At 43.6% G+C, this 25,215-nt stretch overlaps 2 protein-coding genes across 2 annotated transcripts in view; one reads left to right on the top strand and one right to left on the bottom strand.

The window, feature by feature from the left end:
- Window positions 1-6,912, bottom strand: part of msh3 (mutS homolog 3 (E. coli)) — a 58,655-nt gene extending 51,743 nt beyond the window's left edge. Inside the window, exons 1-7 of the mRNA XM_018760057.2 lie at window positions 6,605-6,912; window positions 5,889-6,021; window positions 5,261-5,490; window positions 1,701-1,919; window positions 1,029-1,145; window positions 722-839; window positions 179-312 (exon numbers count right to left, since the gene is read on the bottom strand). Of these exons, the coding sequence (XP_018615573.2) occupies window positions 179-312; window positions 722-839; window positions 1,029-1,145; window positions 1,701-1,919; window positions 5,261-5,490; window positions 5,889-6,021; window positions 6,605-6,730 (1,077 nt within the window). The 5' untranslated portion in view covers window positions 6,731-6,912. The remainder of the gene's footprint in view (window positions 1-178; window positions 313-721; window positions 840-1,028; window positions 1,146-1,700; window positions 1,920-5,260; window positions 5,491-5,888; window positions 6,022-6,604) is intronic.
- Window positions 6,913-7,774: 862 nt separating this feature from the next.
- dhfr (dihydrofolate reductase) lies at window positions 7,775-18,682 on the top strand. The gene is made up of 6 exons (XM_018760035.2): window positions 7,775-7,872; window positions 9,259-9,308; window positions 10,142-10,247; window positions 10,949-11,075; window positions 16,816-16,931; window positions 18,566-18,682. Exons 1-6 carry the CDS (start codon window positions 7,781-7,783, stop codon window positions 18,660-18,662), a joined length of 588 nt encoding a protein of 195 aa, XP_018615551.2. The 5' UTR covers window positions 7,775-7,780; the 3' UTR covers window positions 18,663-18,682.
- Window positions 18,683-25,215: the final 6,533 nt, after the last annotated feature.

Genomic DNA, 25,215 nt, shown 5'->3' with positions numbered 1-25,215 from the left:
CTAATTCCCAGCAAATCTGCTCAAACGTGTGACTGGTGATGTAAATCAAAGGAACAATACAAAAATATTCAAAAGGTGTAAATAGTTAATAGACACAGAGTACTGAAAACACACAAGTCATTGTCAAATGAAAGCTACACTCCATTTATACAAGATGTATGTGGGGTCCTGCTCTTACCACAATACCCAAGGTGAGCTCCTTGGTCTTCTTGTTGAAGCTTTCGCTCAGGCACATCAGATAGCTATTAGGTGCATCCACCACCACGTCTTCCGCGTCTTCCAGCTCTCCGAGCTTCAATAAGGGGTTCATGTCTGAAAACAGTCATGTCAAGGGTTCCGGAGTAACAACTTGCAAAGTCAGTTTTTAAAGCAAAATTTAAAAGGGAAAAAAAAAAAAATTAAACCATTAACCATAGCTAATTAAAAACCAAAGAGATTTATTAAAAAACAAACTGAACTAATAATCTCACAGGCAGTAAATTGCAGAAGTGTATTTAGTTGTGTCCAGTTCTCATCTAACCAAAGCAGCAGAACAGCAGTGCTTAGGAACATGGTGCTTGTAGGCAAAAGGTGTGTAAAACGATGTACCCTAAGGCACACTAAACTGAGTTGCTTTGCTAAGTATTCGCTGTAAAGAAGCACTGAACTGACAGCTCTTGCTCAGCAAATACAGGCAGTAAAACAGCAGGAGTATGGAAAACCTTCAGCCATTGGTGGATACCCTCCCCGACCAAGGTGGACTTGGTGTAGAGCGCCGTGAGCTGTCGCGTGAAGAGAGAGCTCTTGTTAGCTCCGACAGCCTTCAGCGCTGATGTCTCCGTCTGCTTTACCACACCCACCTGAAAGCAGAGTACTGACACCGTGAAAAACTGCTCCTAAAATGTTATCTGATTGTCATATAGGTCATAAAATACAGTCTTAATTAAACAAAATACACAACATTTTACATTGTCATCTCATTACTGATGGCAAGGTCATCAATGGAAAAAACAAACATGTGAACCTATGACAGGATTTAAGCACCTGACCTTGTAACCCTGGGAGACCAGACGCCGAACGTGGACAAAGAGGCGGTGGGCTGGGATGCTGGCGGTCATGAAGTTATGATCAATGTGGCAAAAGATGTTGAGCTCCTTTGCTGCAATCTGCAAAGACACATTACTCTAGTTATTTTGTGTCTCTGCACTTATGAATCGGTGTGTGTTCATCATTGGATACTCGCTAAAAAACAAAAACTTGTTTTAAAGCTCATTATCTGCTAAATGAGGGGTGCGGTGGCACAGTGGGTTGGACCACAGTCCTGCTCTCCAGTGGGTCTGGGGTTCGAGTCCCGCTTGGGGTGCCTTGCGGCGGACTGGCGTCCCGTCCTGGGTGTATCCCCTTCCCCCTCCGGCCTTACGCCCTGTGTTGCCGGGTAGGCTCCGGTTCCCCGTGACCCCGTCTGGGACAAGCGGTTCTGAAAATGTGTGTGTGTGTGTGTGTGTGTGTATCTGCTAAATGACAAAATGATGGAAAAATCTCAACAGTTTAAATTCCGAACCTATAATGAGGTGTCCATCAGCGCAATCCTTTTATTGGCTGCTTTCCCATCAATAAACATTGTGTTTTCTTTGTTTCCCAAGTGAGTAACAGAGTTAATGTTTTTGTTTATTTTAATTAGTCACAATGCCTCAGTTCTTTGCTGCTCCAGTCTCTCTTACCTCTGCATCTTGCCCAAAGAACCTATACTTGTAGCCACACTCCACACACAACAGGACGTCTTTGTACTGTGCCTTGATCTCTAGGAACTGCTGCTCCAGAGGGGTATAGATGCTTTTGGTTCTCCTGTTGGTGGCACTGGTCTCACTGGAGCTTTCTTGGGAATTACCAGCCCCAGAGCCACCACTGACTGCCTTGGCAAACTGACTCAAGGTCAATCCCTGTGTACACAGCATGCAAAGGAGAGGAAGCACAAAAACAACTTTCAATGTATTACTACATGTTGCACTAAATATTATCCATGGTAATATTCTAACACACAATAACTTCCATTTATTGCCCCATCTAAAGTGAGAAAGCAAACATACTGTAAAGTATGCAAAAAAATGTTCCACCAAGGAGCCATCACCTTGGTGTGGTCGTGCTTGTGTGTCTTTATAAACCTCAGAGCTGTCACCTGGAGCCTTGTGCTCCTGGTAGGGTGTCCTTCAGCAAACAGGTCTTAGGGGAAACACCAGACAAGAAATGGTGTATAAAGACTGGCATTTTACCAGGACCCATGCCTAGACCAACGGTCTCTGCCATGAAGCTGATCCAGAATGCCACATCCCAAGCTGTGTTTGACATGCCAAAGCACTCCCATGAATCTCCCTTCATCTCTCTCCATGGGCTTTCCGCAGCTGCTTGCATCAAGTACAAGACTGTGATCATGGCCTGTCAGACCATCAATGGATCTCCTCCCCGAAACTATAGGACCTGATCACTTTTTACCCCACAGCCAGACTAGTATGTTCCTCCACCTTCAGCCACTTGGTGGTCCCACATCGAAGAGGTCCAAAATCAAAAACCCAGAGGCTCCCTGTATTGACTCGTGTGATAGAGTGAGGTCCCTCTCTCACTCAGAACTGCTGAATCCTTAGCAACATTCGAGAAGAGTCTCAAAACAGGTCTCTTGCAGACCCACTTCTCTCCTGATCGCTAATCTGCGCCATAAACCTTCACCATTTTTCTATTTAAAAAAATAAATGAATAAATCTTGTTCCCTATCAACTCTATACATTGTTATTTGTATCATGTAAACTGGTAAAAACAGAGCACTGGACTAATTGACTGTTCTTTGAGAATTGCATGTCTCCATCTCTCTCTCTCAATCTGTTGGCAAAACATTTTGCAAATGTTTGTGTGGACACCTACGTACTGTATACATGTATATACATTTGCATGTGTATCTGCATATATTTGTACATTTTAGTTTTAAATACATATTTTGTGTTACTTTTTTGAAAATTAAATTTTTCATTAATTTTCAACTTTTTTGCAAAAAAAATTGTATACATATTTATATATACTCTTCGGTCACTATCTATTTTCCCTGAAATCCACTGTTTCAGTGTGTTATTCTCCAGAAGGACTATACCTGATAACAGAGCACCTTGGGCCATAAGTCAATGACAGGCATGTCATGTAACCTGAAGCTCAGAGTGATATCAACCCAACCGCCACATTTGAAAACACTTCTACACTGTTCTGAGTAAGAACAGGAACAGTGAGTCAGACCAGACCACATTCGAATGTCCTTCATGGACGTAGGTGCTGTAAGCTGGAGTTTGAGGGCAGTTGGTACTTTTCATGGCAGCAACCCTAGGACCCACTGGTGGACAGCAACAGGGAGGGAAACTATTAAGCTGCAGCAGGAGGTCTTCCAAAGTATGTTATTTTGGGAGATCTGTGAATTTGGCACAGGCATCAGGTCACAGCACAGGTAGTTCCCGAAGTAAAAGCTACACCATGAGAAGAGTTTGGAGAGATCATGGAGAAAGACTGTTGCATAGCATAAAACCGTTCAGGGAAACTATTCAGTGGTATTATACACCTGTATATGCAAATCGCTGATCAAAGATTTCCATGTATATTTATGCATTATCGATTACACTTTGTTTTTATCTTTTACCTGATATGTGCATGCGGATTAGTAAAAATGTCACATCCCTACGAGTTGGAAAGGGCACGTGAGCATATCCCTCGGCACGAGCTACGGGAGATAACTTCACGGACATGGGGTAATGGAGCTGCTGATGCATGCTATCTGATCCCTCGAACAGCAGCGTTACTTATGTCGGTTTTCTCATCATTCAGACAAATCCGTTTGATGTTGCAAGTCAAACTCTGCCAACGCTGTATTCTGTCTCCACTCCTATTTGTGATTTTCTGGACAGGGCAAAGTCCAGCTAAGGCTCAGAGGGTATCCAACTGGAGAGACCAAGAGTGGAATTTCTGCTGTTTGGCAGAATGTCCTCCTTTAGTCATCGTCTGACTATGCTTTGCTGTGCATTCAAGTGGTTCACGTGGAAAGCTACTTCCAGGTGATGGTTCTCACCTGGAAAAGAGCAAGTTGCTTCCACCAAGTGGAGGGGGGGGCGACGACAATTATGTTTAGTAAGGGAGTTGAAGTATATTGGGAGTCTTATTCAAAAATAATGGGAAAGTGGAATGGCAGTATAAAAGGCACGCTGGTGCACAATTAGTCATTTTTCAGGCACCACAATCTGTGATGGTGAAATGAGAGTTGGGTTTTTGGACAACACTCAACCTTTTCTTTTCAGTCATTGCCCCATCCTCACCTATGGTTGTGAGCTTTGATAAATGACAAAAATAATGAGATCGAGGACACAAGCATGTAAAACATGGTTTCTCAGCAGGATCACTGGACTCACTCGCCATCATAGGGTAAGGAGTTTGGCAATGCAGGAGAGCCTAAGGGTAGCCATGCAGCTTCTCTAGATCAAGAGGAGTCAGTGGAGATGGTACAAGCATCTCATAAGAATGCCCCATAGCCAGTTCCCGCTGGAGCTTGACTGGGAACATCCCACTGGAAGGAGGCCCCAGGGCAGAATCAGAACATGCTGGACGAGATTACGCCTCTTAGCTGGCCTGGGAACACCTGTAGTCCTTCATACGAAGCTAGAGACCACTGTGGGGAAAGTAACATTTTGGCCTGACTACTCAGTCTGCTCCTGTTCTGACTACCTCCAGGACAAGCAAGAGGAGACCAAACTGAGATATTTAAATAATTATGGGTTTCAGTTTTGTTTTCTGTTCTCTGGAAAATGTGCATAGTAGAAAAAACCAAAACCAAGGCAGCCTTATAGATGTCTTTGACGATTTAAAGATGAAAAACATAGACTGCACATATGACCAGTTTTCTACTAGAAGAATTCCTTAACTGATGGCTTTACCATACAAAATTTTTCAAAAGAAATCGTAATTTTTTTTTAAAAAAAGCGTGGTTGACGATATTCATTCCACTCAGTGTCAGGTTCTGCTTTTTAATAATATTTAACTTTTGGGGAGGGTACAAATATTCTTTGGTTGTAACCAAATAGGCTGGCATGGATTAATCCTTTACGATAAAATATGTCTATTTAAGCATTTTCATTCATTCTGTTTGGGTAGTATATGTTAAGTCTATTGTTTATAATAATTACTTTTTGTTTTTATTAATCCCTGCTGAATAAAAACTATAAAGCGGACATCTTCAAAGAATGCACACATCATCGCCTACCTGCTGTTTAACTGAGACGCTGGGACTTTGTTCCTTTTCCTCTTGCTCCAATTTGCCCCCGTCCATCGTTCCATCCCCATGTCCTGTTGTATGGCTCTCGCCAGCCGTACCCACAACTTCGGAGGTTCCATGATCCCTGTTGTTCTCTTGATCCTTATGGCAACTGAAGCTCCAGAGTCGCTCCAGGGTGGAGGACGAGAGACTGATTCTTGAGCTAGCTGACTGATCATCTGCAGCAAAACATAAACAGTGGCAGTTTTTACATTCTTCATCATATCTCCAACTTTTTCCTCATAATCCCAGATGGGCCTCCTTATTTATAGGAAAGCCACATGCCATCTTTTTTTGGAACGAGGATAAAATATTAGCCTTAGCTTATAGATCTGTCATTTTTGACAGTTCCAATGGATTTCAAACAGTTATACTCTACAATCTACGCGCCATTAGGGCAGCAGGTTGAGTAGCGGCTAGTGCTGTCACCTTGCAAACTGAAACTTCCAGGTTCGACTCCTGTTGTATGAATTGGAAGTGCTTACCCTGCACTCCTGCCATATGAATTCCCTTGAGCATAGCTGGGTAAACCACTGAAATGTTCAAGCTGAATAAAGGATAAGTAATAATTTCTCACCTTTAACTTTCTCAGGACGGACAAATGCACAGTTGGCATCATCATCCTCTCCGTGATGGATCAGCTTTACTCGCTTTTTCTGGGATTCTACTTCATCCTCACATGGCGTTGTCGTCTTCCTCTGTCCCTGGATCTAGAGGAAAAACTGTCGCGGTGCATCCACATCTACCACACTTTCTGTCTGTACTGGTCACTGGAGTACATGAGTACATGATGATGTATTATTTATGGTCACACGCTGCCGCTCATTATTCCCACAAAGAATTATTGCACAAAAAAACCTTACTTTTTCCCCATGTAAAATCTGCTTACATTTCTGTTTATTGACCTGAACATCCCTGCACTTATTCCAGACTGTTTTTACATCATTTTGTAGCATATTATTGTAATAATTGCCATAGTACGCATGTCCTAATGACAATAAGTTGGGCTTTGACTTTGAACAGGTTCAAACTGCATTTTACCACACTTTTGTTATGGCTTCTTATATATTATGGTGATGATGAGGTTTTCCAAGAATAAGTAAATTGGGATGATGATGCCGGTGTGATGATCATGGTTGATGATGCTGCTGCTGGAGTCTTGTTTTTAAGAAATAAGGCAAGCACAGCAGCGACACTGAGACGGATTTTAAGTGAAGTTTCAGCAGAAACTGCCTTTATTTAATTTCTTTTCGTTTTCATTTCATTCAGTGCCTTTCAGGCACTCGTTCCTACCTTGTGTGTGCGGCCCTGAGGAGCCCGGCGAGCCGCGGAGTTGCAGTGAAAAAGCGGCCCAGTGAAGAAGCGGCTGACGGTGGGCTGCGCGCTGCCGCTCCTCCCGCTCGGCTTCGCCTTCGGCATGGCTCCGCGTTACTGCTCCCCTCCCATCTGCAGTGATGCACCCGGCCTCTGTACAGTCGCAGCTGTGTCGGAAACCTGTCAGTAAGAGTCTGCGGACTCTCTATAAACTGTCAGTAACAGCTCCAGAACTCTGTGTCTATCGCAACCCACGAGTCTCCCCACAGGGCAGCCCTGGCGCTTCAGTGACGTTTTGCGCATGCGTAGTTACTGGGCTACTTCTGACGCGTAAGAAATTTGCCTGCTGGCTCCAAGGTGACGTTCCACGCATGCGCATATATCCACCAGTAGATAACATTAGTAATATACTGTATATTATTCTAAAATATAATAGGCAGCATTAGACTCTTAAAAAACATCTAATGGGAAAAAAGGTTTCAGCTTAACTTATTTCACTATTTCAAAGTTGGCTTTCCAAGTAGCAATGTGAATTTTTTTTTCCGTTTAAGCTGTGTAAATTGGATATGCTTAATTGCTTATTTATTATCCTGCTTATCCTGGCTTGTGTATACTTTGTTCGATAGCATTGTATCAAAGATGTTACGCTCACCTACAAAAATAGCCGTTTTCGGAGCCAGACTTCATACGCGTTAACTGTACTGAACATGCACTTATCATGGCTTAGTTTTAGCCATTCTAGCATATTTCTTGGAAAATACTGACATTTCGGGTTCAGGAACCATTTTGTAATGTTTTCAGTTTAAAGTAATTGGAACAAAAGAGAGACAATTCTTCCTAGCACTTCCTGGGGAAATAATTGGATTATGAGCTTGAGGTGAAGTACAGAGACAGTTCGTGTGCTGCTGTTCGGTCAATGGCCGGACGGCGGCGCCTTGGGTCGCTTCCCCCTCGCTTCCGGTTTCACTTTATTCCCTGGGGAGGGTTCTCTTCACGCCTCCCCTCCCCCCAAACCCTGCCTCTGAAAACAGTAAATAGGTAGGCCTGCTATCTGGAAAGCTGTAAAAGCTGTAAAATCCTCCACGTGGCATGTGTATAAGTTCCGATGTGCATTTGTGCATTGGTTGAACCACTGAGCAGAGCAGCACAGCGGCCATGTCCCGCACACTCAACGGGATCGTGGCAGTTTGCCCCGATATGGGAATTGGCAGGAAAGGACATCTGCCATGGCATCCCAAGAAACTCCGGTAGGACTGCTGCTGAGTTCACCTGACAGCGAATACCGCGCCAAATCGGTGTAACTGTGAACAATGTGCACCACTTCATGAAAGTGTCCACATAATGGTTCTGTGCTCGGGTTTCCGCACCGTACAGGGCTGGTGGTCAAAGTCTAAACTGTAGAGTCTCCACAGCAGAAGATCGTTCAGGCGAAGGCTACAGGGACTGTATTTTTTCGAAATGAAGTGCACAACGCTTCGATACTTTGTCATTTAAATGTTCTAAATCAAACATCTAAATCATAGGATACATCAGGTGGAGACACATTGGGGGTTACCTGTAACTTTGTATTTCCTGGGACACCAGAAGAACATGATGAGCAGCACGTGGAAATCTGAACCCGAAAAACACACTCAACACACTTTTTTTTAAAAAAAAAACTTCCAGCTTTACTGAAATAAAGTTATTTAATATGATGCATAATTAAGATCTGCATAAATGTACAAACATCTTCATTTCCTTAGGTTGGTCAACATAAAACAAAGAAGAGCCTTACTAACAAATCCTTAAATCAAGTACTCTATCACTTAACACATTTTCTCTTTTTTCACCTTTATTTCGTATCATAAGACTTAAAACGCTCCACTATCACTTAACACACTTTTGAGCCCAAGGAACCCTTTTCTTCAGGGTTTGTACCTCAAGTACCCTAAGGTGCTGACAGTTGCTCATTCCCTCCCAGTCCCCTTTTTTCTTTTTTTTTAATTAAACAATTCAAAGGGGAAAGTAAACAGAAAGAAATAACTAAATAAAAAAACACAAAAAATTACAAAACACTCCAGTAACCAGAGACATTACATCAACACCTTAAGAACATTACAATTATGTATAGTCTTAATGGGCTTATTATTAAACTCTTCAATAGTGTCTATATACTGCTTAAATTCTTTTAAAAAAGGAAAGAATATAGGTTTTTTATTAGCAAATTTAGACTTGTGCATATGATACTTGGCTAAAATTAATGATATACACCCCTTTCTCTATACTTCTATCAAACTACAAGAATCTAAACAGTACATATTCATATTACAAAGCAAAATCCTTACACAGTTCATCAATAATAAATTTAGACATCTTTTTTTTTCCCCCTCATGGAGCCCAAACCTTAGAGAGTGCTCTCTGTAATTTCTAAGTATAGCAACACTATTAGAAGAAGTTAAATACCGTCTCTGGGTGCAGGCCCTTCCAGTCCCTCACAGACTCCTCTGCGGTTGCAAAACTGTTCACATTTCCCATAATCCTTGTTTTATAGCTCTTTACGATTTCATACCCCGTTCCCACACCAAGGGGGCGCTCTTTAGTAGCGTAGGATGCTAAATTTAGTTTTGTTACACTCATATGTTTTACTTTTGCAGCAAAGAATTAAAATACTTCCAGAAGATGACAATGACCACTACAGTGCAAGGTATCCAAAAGGAATTTTCTATAACCATTTTAGATATTGCATATGTGTATTTATATAATGGAATGGGTTCTGTTGTTATTGTTGTAAATGTTTATATGCTGGGGGTGCGGTGGCTCAGTGGCACAGTGGATTGGACCACAGTCCTACTCTCCGGTGGGTCTGGGGTTTGAGTCCCACTTGGGGTGCCTTGTGACAGACTGGCATCCTGTCCTGAGTGTGTCCCCTCCCCCTCCGGCCTTACGCCCTGTGTTGCCGGGTAGGCTCCAGCTCCCTGTGACCCCGGAAGGGACAAGTGGTTCTGAAAATGTGTGTGTGTGTTTATATGCTATTGACTGTAACTTGCTTTGGAGTACTAACCCAGATCTTTCAGATTTATTATAAACCATTTTGTCAAGCAGCTTTTAAATGTGCTGTATATAATGAATATAATTTTTATTCCATACAATTTTCAATAGCTGCTTGTCAGATGCAGGGTTTTTGCAGTGATGATGATGATGATGATGATGATTGTTATTGTGACCCTAACTAATGAGACAGTTCTCATAATGTAATAACTGTAATCAGTCATAATAGTCATAACCCCTTTCTGCTGAGCTATTCCTAAAGTACCATTTGCAATACTTCAGTAGTAAATCAAATCACACAAACAAGGTAATTCATAATTTTTCCTTTCAGCAGAATTCTGTGTTTTATCACACCTAGCTGATACGTGAGGCCTTCCTTTGTCTTTACAACTTTCCAGCACTTTCTGTATATAGTGAGGACTTTGATGAACACCGACTATAGTCCTGCATCCACAGAAAGATTAATTTTCTTCTGAAATAACCGTACAGGTAGAGAGAATGTGGTGATCATGGGTCGAAAGACGTGGTTCTCCATTCCAGAGTCGAACAGACCCCTGCCCGACAGGATCAACATTGTGCTCAGCAGGAACCTGAGGTATGTTGTATTTGTGCATTTGTGAACCCCTCAGCTTTTTTGCTGTTACTCACACTCTTGAAACCAAGGTACTTTGCCTCACTTCTTAATTTTCCCTCTCATTTTAAATTTCAGTTTGTTTCTTATAATTAATGGCCGAATTAGTCGGTAAACAATTTTGAGTAATTATAATTAATTGCATGCAGGCACACAGTACCTGTAAGGGTTAGGGATATTTCACCAGGGTAATTGCCTTGTACAGTTCTGCTAGGAACAACTAGGTTCACACACACACACACACACACACACACACACACACACACACACACACACACACACACACACACACACCATCTGAAACCACTTGTCCCATGTGGGGTTGTGGGGAGCCAGAGCCTCACAGGGCGGAAGGCCAGAGGGGGAGGAGACACACCCAGGAGAGGAAACCAGTCCGTCGCAAGGCCCCCCAAGCAGGACTCGAACCCCAGACCCACCAGAGAGCAGAAACTGGTCAAACCCACTGCACCACCACACCCCCCTGTTAATAGAATACCATGTATCAAATCTGTTGCATTCAATACCTTCCAGAACATCTGCCTATATCAGTTGTGGAGATTGATTTGTGTGCTTGGCTTTTGTGTGTCTAGACTGAGAAACCTGTTATTTTACCCTCATAGTGTTGTGTATGGTATATAAAAAAGATGCGATGTTGGTCTTCACAGGGAGCCGCCAGCTGGTGCACACTACTCAGCCTCTGACTTTGGTTCAGCGCTCCACCTGCTTGACACAAGTGAATTAGCAGGAAAGGTTGACCAGGTGTGGATTATTGGCGGCAGCTGCCTATACAAGGTATCAGTGCCACTTTGTTTTACATGGCACTGTGATGTCCAGGTAGGGCTGCTGGTGGCGTCGTGGTAGGAGTGGCTGCTGTTGGCTCCAGAGGTTCCAGTTAGTTCAGTCCCCGCCTCCAGCTGTGGTGCCCTTGAGCAAGGTGCTTGCCCTGCAATTACTCCAGTACCTTTGCCCAGCTGTGTGCCTGGGTACCCAGTTGTGGCCCTGTGATGGACTGGCTTCCCGTCCAGGGGGTGCTCCCCTCAACCTGGTGCCCAATGTCTCTGGGATAGGCGCCCGCTCGCTATGACCCCGCTCAGGACAAGCATTTGTTGAAATTGGTTGGTTGTCATGTCCAGTGTAAGTCACCCATGGAAAGGATAATGTAGTAATGCACCTCTGTCTTCCTAAGTAAAACTTTTATTATCAAATCTAGAATTAAAACCATAGATGGTTTGTCTTGTAACAACTGCAAAAAGATTTTCCATCCATCCATCAACTTTATTGTCACTTCCACAATATGTTTAGAACATACATCAGAGTGAAACAGCGTTTCTTCTAGTCCACGGTCCACAACAAATGCAGTCACCACTTGTCCAGAGCAAGGTCACAGAGAACCGGAGCCTATCCGAGAAGCATTTGGTGGAAGGCTTGGGGGGGTACCCCTGGACCAGATGCCAGTCCATCATAGTGCAAATGATTTTGTTATTCAAATCTGCAACAAAGGAGAACCTGCTTATGACATGTTCTGCTGATGTGGTCTGAATATTAATATGTTGAGCTCACAAAAGGAATTCTATTAACAGCCAAGTTTTACATCTATTAATTTAGCTGAGAGCATTGAGTGACTTACAGTTATTTACCCATTTACATAGTTGGGTATTTTTACATACATACATTTATTTATTTAGCAGACACTTTTCTCCAAAGCGACTTCCAGCGAACTCTTTGTGGTGTTACCAGCCCACACACCTCATTCACCGCGGTGACTTACACTGCTAGATACACTACTTACACTGGGTCACTCATCCATACATCAGTGGAACACACACACACACACACACACACACACACACACACACACACACACACACACACACACACACACACACTTTGGGGAACCTGAACAGCATGTCTTTGGACTGTGGGAGGAAACCCACACAGACACAGGGAGAATATGCAAACTCCACACAGACTGAATAGGGATGGAACCCGCATCCTCTCGCACCATCCAGGTTCTGTGAGACAGCACCCCTACTCGCTGTACCACCATGCCACCCCATTTTTACCGTAGCAATTTAGGGTAAGTACTTTGCTCAAGGGTACTGCAGCAGGACATGGGATTCAAGCCTGCAACCTCTGGGTCCAAAGACAGCAGCTCTAACGACTTTGCTCCCAGCTGCTTGGTGTTTTAACACAGTCACACTCTGCCCTATTCATATTCCGCTGCTGAAGGTTAAGACTCATGTTATAAAAGACTTTTTTTTTCCTGTGATCCTAAGTGCCAGCTGTCATAACAAAACTGAGTTGCCTCTCTTTCCTTCTATTTACGTATGCAGGTGGGCCACAGTATTTCCATAAAGTCCCTGGTCTGAAGATGCATGCATTTATATTCATGTGTGTGATTATGTGTTTGTTAGAGTGTATGTGGTTACTGGGGGATCCTATTGTAGACAGCTGTTTGTTGGCTTTGTCCATCTGAAAAAATATAGAGCATCATGAACAAATCTGGGTGGTGCCAGAGGATGTGGGTTTGATCCCCACTCAGTCTGTATGGAGTTGGCATGTTCTCCCTGTGTCTGCGTGGGTTTCCTCCAGGTGCTCTGGTTTCCTCCCACAGTCCAAAGACATGCTGTTCAGGTTCCCCCATAGTGTGTGGGTGACAGAGTGTGTTCCACTGAGGTATGGATGAGTGACCCATTGTAAGTAGTGTATCTAGTAGTGTAAGTCACCTTGGTGAATAAGGTGTGTGGGCTGGTAACACTACATAGAGTTCATTGGAAGTTGCTTTGGAGAAAAGTGTCTGCTAAATAAATGAATTTGAATGTAAATCAGACCAAAGGGGGCGCAGTGGTGCAGTGGGTTGGACTGGGTCCTGCTCTCCAGTGGGTCTGGGGTTCGAGTCCCGCTTGGGGTGCCTTGAGACGGACTGGTGTCCCATCCATGGTGTGTCCCCTCCCCCTCTGGCCTTACGCCCTGTGTTGCCGGGTAGGCTCCGGTTCCCCGTGACCCCATATGGGACAAGCGGTTCCGAAGGTGTGTGTGTGTATATGTATGTAAATCAGACCATCAGAATGCTTCCTATCATTCTGGTCTTCCGTCCAAATGTCAGTAGAAGTTAAGCTCATTTATTTAGTTTCCTTAGTTTTATGCCGAAGAGGTTACAGAGTAAATCGAAGACTGACGTTGATGTCCAGTGTGCCCCTCTTCCAGAAGAATTGCATAAACAGTGTGTGTATAGAACTTTTTGAAACGCATGTGAATTCAGTGCAGACACCTTTGTTTGCACATTACAGACATGGACAGTCTTTCTGTTTTCCAGCCACTGCTGATCATCACTTCCTAGGATATTCCAGGCAAAGGGCTCGTTGACTCGGACAAGAAGGGTTCTGGACCCACGCTGAGGGTGGACAGAGAAGACAGACTGGGGGGGGTCTTTTATCTCAGCTTTTTCATGCTAATTGCAGACTCCTCTCTCCCTTTCTCTCGCTTTCTCACCCTCCCCCAACTCTCTCACCCTTGCTGTGCCTCTCTTGTTTTTTTCACATTTAATCCCTCTACGCTATAACAGGATGAAAGAGTGTCTCCTTTAGATGCAGTAAGGTCACCGCCACCTTTGATCCGCAGTTATGATCGAATTTGGATGGGAAAAGTGCCATTTGAAAGGGATGTCCTTGCCATTTTCTGTTAGGTTCCCCATCGTCATTTTTGACCACCACGCCTTCTGGAGATGACCCATAATTACAGAAACGTTATTTTAAATACGTGCGTCGGTTTATGTACAATGTGACACGGCTACCATTATATTACAGGGCTGCATATGTTGTAATAGAGTAAGTGGATAGTGCTTTTACACCGAAGGCAACATCTGTGAGATCAGGAACTTCCACTGGCATTTCTTCAGCAATATTATGGTTGGCATTTCAACAAAAGTCAGTGAAGGTACTGGGGAGGATGCTGGTGAGATGTCTGACAGTGAATATTACAAGAAAAGTTTGGTTGAAATACAGAAAGCAATTATTTTAAAAGTGGTTATAGTGTGGTATAGTGTTCAAACTTATAGGGTAGATCATCATCATCATCTCCTTTGGCCCCGCCTGGGGCACAGGCTGCCGACGAGAGCTCTCCAGGCATCCCGATCTTGAGCCAGTCTCTCGAGTTGTCTCCAGGTGTATCCCATCCCCTTCACGTCTGCCTCTATCTCGGCACAATCTGTTTTTTCGTCAGCCTCGATTTCTCCCTTGTGGGTTCCTGGTAAGGACTTGCCGTGTGATGCTGAAAGCAGGTTTTTGAAGGGTGTCACCGATCCATCTCCAGCGTCTTTGGAGTATTTTGTCCTGCACTGGTTGCTGCCAAAGTTCTTTATTGCTGATGGTCTCAGGCCAGCAAATCTGGAGAATCCTTCTGAGGCAAGTGTTGATGAATGTCTGGATCCTCCTCTTGGTTGTAGCAGTGGTTCTCCAGATCTCCGCTCTATAAAGTAGGACAGGCTTCACAAGATCCTGATTTTGGTATTGATGTTCAGGTCAGCTGATCTCCAGACGTTCTTCAGCCGGAGGAAAGCTACCCTCGCCTTGCCGATCTGTACTCTAATGTCAGCGTCCGCTCCACACTTCATATCTACGATGCTGCCAAGATATGTGAAGTTCTCCACCTATTCTAGCGCTTCACCTTCCAGTGTGATGGGGCTTCTGTTGACAGTGGCGTTGATCTTAAGGATCTATCTTTGGGTAGACAAGGGACAGGAAAAGAACTAGTTTACACAGAGCCGCAGACCAGATGGCAGTACTGTATTTGACCTGTTCAGTGTTTCAGTGTTATTCAGCCTCATGTCCCCATCTGGCAGCCAGCATTCCTCCGTGTCAGTGGCAAGGCACAATATTATGTCTTGAGAAAGAACATAATGTATTGTAAACCCAAACTCAGGTCTTTGACAGTATTCCATGCCATAGCTATCATTTGGTCTCCCAGGTAATGCCTGGCTTGTCAGTAGTAGTCAGCTTTAGTTTCTCCAGTTCAGAGTTTCCTTTCTCAGTTGTTCTGGATAAGCAGTGAAGTTGCGACTCACTCAGGGTTGCCTCGTTGAGTGTTGTCCGTACGAATTTTACTCATGACCACCAGTTGTGTAGATTTCTTCGTTTGCCATCACGTCCTTCCTTCCACGTATTTGGATTGCAAACGCAGGGAGAACATGCAAACTCTGCGCACCCTGAGCTAGATTCAAACCTGAGCCCAAAAGCACAGCTCAGCCACGCGAGGCACCGATGTTACCTGCCGCGCCACCGTTAAATTATAAATGTTTTAATCAGGGCATAAGTGCAACTGAACCATCTGGGGCATCTGTAGTTGCCAAGTTCTTACTATTATTGAGTAGTGGTTCGATCTGTCGCAGCTGAGTTCAAATTACACCCCTGCTATAGTACCCCTGAGCAAAAAAAAAAAGCCACTTGAATTGTTCCAGTACATTTATTTATTTAGCAGACACTTTTCTCCAAAGCAACTCCCAATGAACTCTATGTAGTGTTATCAGCCCATACCTTCATTCACCATGGTGACTTACACTGGTAGATACACTACTTACACTGGGTCACTCATCCATACATCAGTGGAACACACACACACTCTCTCTCTCTCTCTCTGTCTGTCACTCACACACTACAGGGGAATCTGAACAGCATGTCTTTTAACTGGGGGAGGAAACCAGAGCACCCAGAGGAAACCCACACAGACACAGGGAGAGCATGCCAACTCCACATAGACTGAGTGGGGATTGAACCCATGTCTTCTCGCACCACCCAGGTGCTGTGAGACAGCAGCACTACTCACTGTGCCACCCCAAGTAAAGATTATTCAGCTCTAAATGAGTAAGCAGAGGGAAAGTAGATTAAGGGTAGAAACCTAACATTGTAAGTTGCTCTGAAGAAAAGCGTGAGCTAAATGAGGGAATGTAAACGACTTGCACTATACCCATTCTACATAGTGTTTGAAGAATTCAAGGTAAATGTTGCACTTGAAGGTGCAGCAACAGGACCCCCTGCTGAAAGTTGAGCCAGTTATCGTTCAGTCACGTATCCGTTTCCTTCATCGCTCCACAGTACAGAGTCCACAACCTGCTGCAACAGACTCCTGGTTTTAGTCGCCGTGGTTAATAAGCGCTGTTTGTCCTCCTGTGCTGCACTGACATCAAAGTAAACTTTGTCGTTTCCATCTGCTTCATGCCTTGATGCTTTGTCTGTCACACCTCCAGCCGCTGCTCCTCCTATTGTCCGCATGCACACAGCGCACAAATACCTTCTCTTCCTAGCAGTCTGTTGCCATGGAGACCCCACAGCTCAAGGATGCTGAGACACTATCGCCTCCCACTCCGGTTAAATTCACCTGAGTTCCACTCAGGAAGGCCCTGCGTTTACTCTTTTCATTTCAAGGGCCTTTTGTTCCATGCCGGCTGCAGGGGTGGAAGGCGAACGTTGGAAAGGCGGAGAAGGGCATGCGAGCGTCAGTTTGTCCTCACCTACCTGGGTCCGACGTGTCTTCTCAGGAGCTGATGGAGAGCTCCCACCACCAGCGCCTCTTTGTGACCCGGGTCCTGCAGCAGTTCCACTGCGACATGTTTATGCCCACGATCAGTCTGGACAAATACCAGCTACTGCCTGAGTAGGTGGAGTCGGCTATATTGTGCACTCTTTTACTCACACTGCTCTCTCTATTGTTTTTTTAAACTCTTGTCTCATAAATGAGTCATTTCATGGAATCTGATTTAGTTCAGGACAGGAGGTTTTGCAAAAAAAGGTCAAAAAAGACTGTACAGATGTCAGTCCTAAACAGAGGGAAACAGCAGGGTACAGAAAACCCTACTATACACTGTATTATTACTGTCATTGCAAGGTAAGGAGCTACAACCTCTGGATGAGACATCAATGTCATTTTTACATTTCATTTATGTATTTGGGATTGTATTAGTTGCGTGTCAGATTTTTCCCCATAATTATCACTCCATTTTCCCTCATTTTCACCAGAGTACTTCAATTTTTTTTTTTTTTTGAATTTGTCAGATTATACCAGACATCAAAACCATCCTATATAATCCAATCCAATCTACTTTTAGATCAGTGGAATAAAAGTTTAACTCCTATTTAAATCAGACAGAGAGACCATACTCCTGATGTAAATGTAAGATACTTCATGGCACTGGGAAGCATGACATAATCCATTTACATTGTTCCACCTCATTGAACTGAAGATATCTGTAACTCTGACAGTTTTAAAGGCCCTAATTCACCGCTACGCTACTTTGACAAAATTAGAGGAGCTACTGTTGTGGAAAATCACCGATGATATTCATATTTTTGTAGAGGGGCCGTACATTTACATTTACATGTATTTATTTAGCAGACACTTTTCTCCGAAGCGACGTACATCTCATAGAAAATACAATGTGTTCATTACATTAGCAGAAAGATATAGTTGCAGACGTGTGATTCTTAAGTGCAGTTCGTTTGTTTCTTTCTGCCATGAACCAATTTTCATCACGCTGTCATGATGAACCGGGACGGAAGGACCCAGATGCGGGGTCGTTTGTCTGGATTTAGAGGATCAGGCAAGTACTCGATGTCAGGGACAGGCGGGTGGTCAGTCGATCGGCGATCAGGGTCAGAACGAAGATCCATGGACGTGGTCGAGAAACAAAGCGAAGGGTCAACAACCGGAGAACGTGAACTGAGAACTGGAGATGAGCGAGGAGTCACAAGGAAGGGCGGTTGTCTCTGACGAGATTCCGCAAAGGTATGGGAGCTGAGGAGGGTCTTTTAAAGGGTGAGCGGTTAATCTGGTGCTGGAGCAGAGTCAGGTGTTGTTGTCTGAGATGCGGGCATGGACGTGACACACACGAGTAACTGCATGAAACTTTATCCGAATATCCACGATTCCTGATCACCTTCCTAGTAATAGTATTTTTTTAATTTTTGAGATACATTAAAACATTTACGTTGCATTATAGGAGTAGCTGCGTAAAGGTTTACCTGGGCACCATCTTAAAATTATAGTGCATGAATGTTCACACCTTACATGAAGTTAAAAGATCATGGGTGAAGTGCATCTGGAAGAAATGAGTTTTAAGACCCTTTTTAAATGTGGACAGAGATTCAGCAGTTCTGAGTGAGAGGGGGAGGTCATTCCACCACGATGGAGCCAGAACCAAGAACCTCCGTGCTTTATCTTTCGTGCATGGGACCATCAAGCAGACAGATGTGGAAGCACTTATAATACATGAGCTGTTTGTCTGTTCGCAGGTTTCCAGGTGTACCACAGGGTATGCAGGAAGAAGAGGGGATTCAGTATCAAATTGAAGTGTATGAAAGGAGATCGAACGCAAGCACTGCAAGCTGATCCAGAATGCTCTCAGAACAACTCACCTTTGTCAGAACCTCTACTCATCATGTTCAAACAATTTGAATTCTCTGCTGCAACTGTACCACAGGGATATGAGAAAAACCAGAATAAACGATTCCTTTTGATTTTCAATGAAACGCCGAGCGTCGTCGTGAAGAGCGGAGAATATAGATGTTGCCCTGTCGTGTGCGTCAGCAGGGTCCGTGCGTTAGGCGGTTGAAAGTCGACCTTTTCTCAAGAGCTTGTCTGCGGAGTGGAGGCGGTGAGGTCATAAACACATTCACATGCACGCCAACATGCAACCAACACACTAGTAATGGGGATTAATTGCGTCTCCTTTGTAAATCCCTCCTAATGGAGCTATTATCCTCTTTCAATAGAGCCAAGGCTTTGAGTCACGTAAATTGTCATGTGTGCTCTCAGAAATACGAGAATGCCGAGGGTGTCCGACAATTTGCTCGGTGGAAAAGACCACGGGATTTGAAAAGGAGGCCGCTTGTTTCACGTGCCGAGCCGGCTTTAAAACTGGCGGCGAGGACTCGAAGGTTCCTCTTTTTTCGAGCAGCCCGCTAATAGTAAAATGGTTTTCGATGAAAGGAGAAACGATCCCGCACACGTTTCAGTTCAAATGATTTGTTTCGCTTTTGCTCGTCGGAACACAATTTGCTGCCACTAATTCTGGCATGAGAAAAGCCCCTCATCTGCATACGCCTCGGCAGGCGTGAAAAAACAATCGCTCTACAGCGTCATCCGGCTTATGGACTTCATTAGTAATAAATTAACTCAATATGTCAACACCTATGTGTTTTTCGCTATAATTTAATCCCATTTGCAATTTTATATAATAGTGTGACAGAACACTTTGTGGAAGGTCGACTTAGTCGGGCCAAGGCTATCGGAGCTCCCTGGATGTCTTTTCCCCCCTGCACACCATATGTATTGGCACAGCTTTCATTAATGCCAACCTTTCACTCTTCCTGTTAATGCCAAGTTTTTGCAAGAGGTTTTTTTTTTCCTTCCCTCGCTACCATCTTGATCAGCCTTGAGTGGCAATGTCAGTTTGCTTCAGGTGGATTATTTACATTTATTCATTTCGCTGACGCTTTTCTCCAAAGTGACTTACAATGTTAAGGTCAGAATTCTTTCAAATGGGTGGCACGGCGAGTAGCGCTGGTGCCTCGCGGCGCCTGGGAGGTGTGAGAGGAGATAGGCTCGATCCCCGCTCATTCTGTGTGGAGTTTGCCCGTTCTCCCTGTGTCTCTGTGGGTTTCCTCTGGGTACTCTGGTTTCCTCCCACACTCCAAAGACAAGCTGTTCAGGTTCCCCCATAGTGTGTGAGTGACGGAAAGAGTGTGTTACACTGATTTATGGATGAGTGACTCATTGTAAGTAATGTATCTAGCAGTGTAAGCCACCTTGGTGAATAAGGTGTGTGGGTCAATAACGCTACATAGAGTTCATCAAAATAAATGTAAATTACAAGCTCATGATTATTTATACAGCTGGGTAATTTTACTGGAGCAATTCAGGGTAAATAGCTTGCTCAAGGGTACTGCAGCTGGAGGTGGGGATGAAGCCTATAACCTTTGGATCCGAAGGCAGCAACCCTAACCACTCCACTACCAGCTGTCCCCCCCTTGGATTAATTAACCAAGGATTATAGCAGGAGCTCCTCCAAAAGGTTCATGTATTATGGAGAGGACATTAGCATTTTGGATAATGCGGCGTGGCTGTTATTAGCCAGCTTAGAGATTCAGACACCAGATGAATGCGTGATCAGTCTCACAGCTCCCCCTCATCTCTCCGTGCTCAAGTTTAGCCAAGTTGGGGTGCAGCTGTGGGGGAGATTCATCTGAGATGTTCGATATTGCCCAGTTACTGATGTGGAATAGACTGACCTGCCAGAGACGAGAGGAGACGCGCCTGTCGTGTTGTCCGTTCGCTTGCGCTCAACAGTCTTGGCTTTTATTTCTTCTCAATTTATGACATCTTTTGAGCTCGTAAAGTACCACTGGACTTGCAGTTTGTCACTGGGATGTACCCTGATGCTGTAAGCAAAAAAATTACACCAATCCACCACTGGTGCCGCTGAGCACATTGAGGAAAGGCAGCAACTGCTCTGAACGTTGGAAATTAAGCTTTGAAGACTTTGCTGAAGGTAATGACTTTAAAAGCCGTCATGTTTGGTTTATTACAGCATTACTTTTTATTAGAGCTAGTAAGTGTTCTTGTAACTGTTTGTCCAACGTAGGGTTGCGGGCGTCCAAAGCCTATTTGGGAAACAGAGGGTGCGAAGCAGTGTGAATAAAATTCCAGCCCATTAAAGTACTCGTCATAATTCAGTAAGTATTATTAAGTACATTTTTACTATTAAGTAATATCATTTTTCATCTGCTCCAAGTAAGGGTAAAACTACAATTATACTCTATATAGCCTGGGAACAGCTTGTAGAAGTGGTTAAAGATCCTACCTTTCAATCCAAAGGTTGCAGGTTTGATCTCTGGCTGTAGGACCCTAGAGCAAGGTACTTACCCTAAAATTGCTCCAGTACAATTAGCCAGCTATACGAATGGGTGAGTAATTAAAAGTTTCTGGGGTGGCATAGTGAGTAGCACTGCTGTCTCACACCCCCTGGGTGGTACGAGAGGACATGGGTTTGATCCCCACTCAGGCTGTGTGGAGTTTGTATGTTCTCCCTAGGTTTCCTCCAACACTCCAAAAACATGCTGTTCAGGTTACATTTACTTAGCAGACACTTTTCTTCAAAGCAGCTTCCAATGAACTCTGTGTAGTGTTATTCACACACACCTTATTCACCAAGGTGACTTACACTTCATCACTCATCCATATATCAGTGGAACACACTCTCTGTGTCACTCACACACTATAGGGGAACCTAAACAGCATGTCTGTGGAGTGTGGGAGGAAACCAGAGCACCCAGAGGGAACTCACACAGACACAGGGAGAACATGTAAACTCCACACAGAGTGAGTGGGGTTTGAACCCATGTCCTCTCAGACCACCTAGGCACTGTGAGACAGCAGGGACACTTGCTGTGCCACCCTGCCACCCATACCTTGTGAGTGACAGAGAGAGTGTGTTCCACCGATGTATGGATGAGTGACCCATTGTAAGTATTCTGTGCTGCTGAAGACTTCTGTCCCCTTGTTATGCTGTCCCTCTTTCATCAAGGGGTCTTGTTAGTATCCATTAGTGACCTCTCTCCACCTCCATCAAAACATCTAAAGTCTCTCATTTAAAGTCTTAGTTTGGAAGTCATACCGGTCATGTTGAGAAGTGTGTGCACACACCCGTAGTGCTTAAGTACTGCACAACTCATTTGGTAACGAAATGTTTCCAGTACTTTTCCTTTATTCAGCTTTTTTTTTAACTTACACAGATACTCAAGTAGAATGTTTTGAGAAAACTGCATCTGTTAACATAATTTCCATAAAACAGGTATCATTTCAAGGACTTACTGAAGCGATGAACATTGCACTTATACTGAGCATAATATGCACATCCGCACAGCTGCTCCAGTTTTGTAAGCATGTATTTTTGTGTGAGTAACATGTTCGGGTTGCATTGCAATAAATGGAGTATTTAGTCCAAGCAGAGTAACACTGGGGTCTTAGTGCTTTGAAAAGCAAGTTGCATCAACCCAAGGTATTATGTTGCATTATGTCATGTTACTGGTCGATACCTTTGGAAACATGGCAGTTGTGATCTTAAGTAAACCTGATGAAGCGATAATGTATTACACTTCACTTTAAATATTTTCACTTAAGTGATTTGGAAAGGTGGGGGGTGTGGTGGTGCAATGGGTTTGGCGGGGTCGTGCTCTATGGGGCATCTGGGGTTCGAGTCCTGCTGGGGGTGCCTTGCAATGGACTGGCGTCCTGTCCAGGGTATGTCCCCTCCAGCCTTATGCCCTGGGTTGTTGGGTTAGGCTTTAAGTGGCTTTAGTCATTTGGAAAGATGTAAATTTTACATGACACAATTAACAATCTAATTAAATACGTAACTTGGATTAAAAACATTTCAGAGGTCCCAAAGCTTAACCATAGGCCTTGTAGAAAGAATTGATTTTTGCACTTTTAATTAACAGCTTCTTCTGAGGAATTCTTTTGAATTTATTCTCATTGGTCTCCTGAGATGATTTGAGTTACTGTCCACATTTCTTCTATCGATTTTAGGTCCAGGTCAAAGATCGCGCCGTATGTGCCGTGTGTTGTCAGTTCTCGTGAGGACCGAAACACTGGAGTGTGAGCTGTAGTCAGGCTGTCTCGCTATATTTAGATGTCATTTTCATCTCATGATTATTCGTTCCCAGGTGCAAAAGGGGTGACTTACAAAGTAAACACACGAATCAACCAATCATTGCATCGTCGCTGAAAATGGCCTGAGAAAAACCTCCGGAGCACCACGCTGAAATGGAAAGCACGGGATGTCCTAGCGGTTGAGTAAGTAGGGGCAGCAGGTGGTTTAAACTGTCACCCCGTAATCAAAGGACCTGGGTTTGAGTCCCACCTCCTGCAACAGGACCCTTTAACAAGGCACTTACTCTGAATTTCTCCAGTAAGAAGACACAGCTGAATAAAAGGGTAAATCATTGTAAATAGGTTAGTATACCCAACTCAATGTACAATGTAAGGGTGGCACAGCAAGTAGTGCTGCTGTTTCACAGTGCCTGGGTGGTGCGAGAGGACATGGGTTTGATCCCCATTCAGTCTGTGTGGAGGCTGCATGGGTTTCCTCTGGGTGCTCTGGTTTCCTCCCACACTCCAAAGACATGCTGTTCAGGTTCACACAGAGAGAGAGTGTGTTCCACTGATGCATGGATCAGTGACCCAGTGTAAGTAGTGTCTCTAGTAGTGCAAGTCACTTTGGTGAATGAGGTGTGTGGGCTGATGACACTACGTAGAGTTCATTGGAAGTCGCTTTGGAGAAAAGTGTCTGCTAAATAAATGTAAGCTGCTTTATAGAAAAGCATCAGCTGAATGAATGAATAAATAAAAACAATTATAAACTGACTGTAAGGACAGGCATTCTTCTGACGAGACAATTAGGAAATAAAACGATTCCATCAGGTCTCAAGAGCGTCTTGTTGGCTTGGAGAGCTGCCCTCCGTTGGCTAAGCTGAGCATCACTCAATGTGAAGAGCCATCCTTCTCTCCCGCCTTTGCTCTACTCACTCTCTTTGGCTCGGAGGCGGTGTACTGGCGTACTGGCTCTTCAGTCGCTCTCTCTCGCCCTGTCTTACAGACACACACACACAGAGTCTCAGTCCCCTATGGGAGCTCAAAGCTGAGACATCACATACCCGCCTTGCCTTCGCATCATCTGTCTCTTTTTCATTTCCCTTCCGTCTTTTTCTCATTAATTGCTTTTTTGCTGCAACTTTTCCTGCAACATCATAAAGAGAAGCATGACATTTGCCAAGGGTGGGACTATCGAGATGTAACCGACCGAGGGCTCGACTCCAGTTTCTCCATCAAAGCCAAGCTCAGAACTATAGGTGAGTTGACAGACGTATAAATTTTCTACAACTTCTTTTGTTACATAACAGATATAATGGCATTTAAAACAGTGAACTATGTGAAATATATTAAAAGGAAATTGTTACATATGTCATATTAAAATGTAAAAATGCAAATTGAACATGAGTGGGCAGTTAATTTTCCTAATTTTTCCAGGTTTGCAGATGTGAACAATATTGTACTGTACATCACTTTAATGATGTTACCAGATTCAAACCTGTCCCTTTAATTGATTGTCTTACAGCAGCTGTTTATTTTGACGATCGATAGATAAATATTTTCAGATTGACTGAAGATGAAGATGGCCCTGTTATAAATGATTTAGTTTAAATCAAATATTTCCATTTCGAAGAGAAAATGAACTTCGAGGATGTGTGTGATCAGAAAGTTGAAAAAGTTTTTCTAACTGATGATGCCTTTTCATTTTCTTAGGGGTAATCACAGCTATTGTGATAATCGGACTGCTTTTGGAAACTGTCATTCTGGCTTTTGAAATTATATGAGAAATAAATTTTGCCCAAAATCAGTGCTGAAGTTGACTTTAAGACCAAAAGAGGGAATTTTTCTTTTCTGGAAAATTTAACATTAATCATTATGTATGTAATGTAAATGACTTGTCAATTCAAATTCTACCCAGTGCTTGTTTGTAGAAATTTAGTGTAGCAGCAGAGCATCTATAAAAGACATTTCATACGAATAAGGAGCATCCAACAAATCAGAAAATTAATATATAGATTTTGCAAAACTCCCGAAATTGTCTACTGCAGGTGAAGCTGTCCACTATGAATAAATATACCGTATATATGCATATATCTATTTGTATCACTTTATGGAGGACATACTACACATGACATTGATCTCAGCTCATAGCTGTTTGTACATCGACTTCTGATTTCAAACCAGAAATACTGTTTTCTTTAAGTCCTTTACAAATAAAGGGTTGCATTAAAATATTATAGTCCGGTTTGTATTGTTCAAACAGCTTTACTATTTAATTGTTTATTTAGCT

Source organism: Scleropages formosus, chromosome 17, assembly GCF_900964775.1.
Source record: "Scleropages formosus chromosome 17, fSclFor1.1, whole genome shotgun sequence".
In the NCBI taxonomy this organism is placed as follows: domain Eukaryota; kingdom Metazoa; phylum Chordata; class Actinopteri; order Osteoglossiformes; family Osteoglossidae; genus Scleropages; species Scleropages formosus.
This window is presented reverse-complemented; position numbering and strand designations above follow the sequence as displayed.

What these genes read in the sequence shown, in the direction of transcription:
- dhfr (XM_018760035.2), top strand. Translation starts at nt 7,781, where the DNA reads ATGTCCCGCACACTCAACGGGATCGTGGCAGTTTGCCCCGATATGGGA. An exon ending in AATGACCACTACAGTGCAAG is followed by an intron (nt 9,309 to 10,141) that starts GTATCCAAAAGG and finishes ATAACCGTACAG; the next exon opens with GTAGAGAGAATGTGGTGATC. An exon ending in GCGGCAGCTGCCTATACAAG is followed by an intron (nt 11,076 to 16,815) that starts GTATCAGTGCCA and finishes GTGTCTTCTCAG; the next exon opens with GAGCTGATGGAGAGCTCCCA.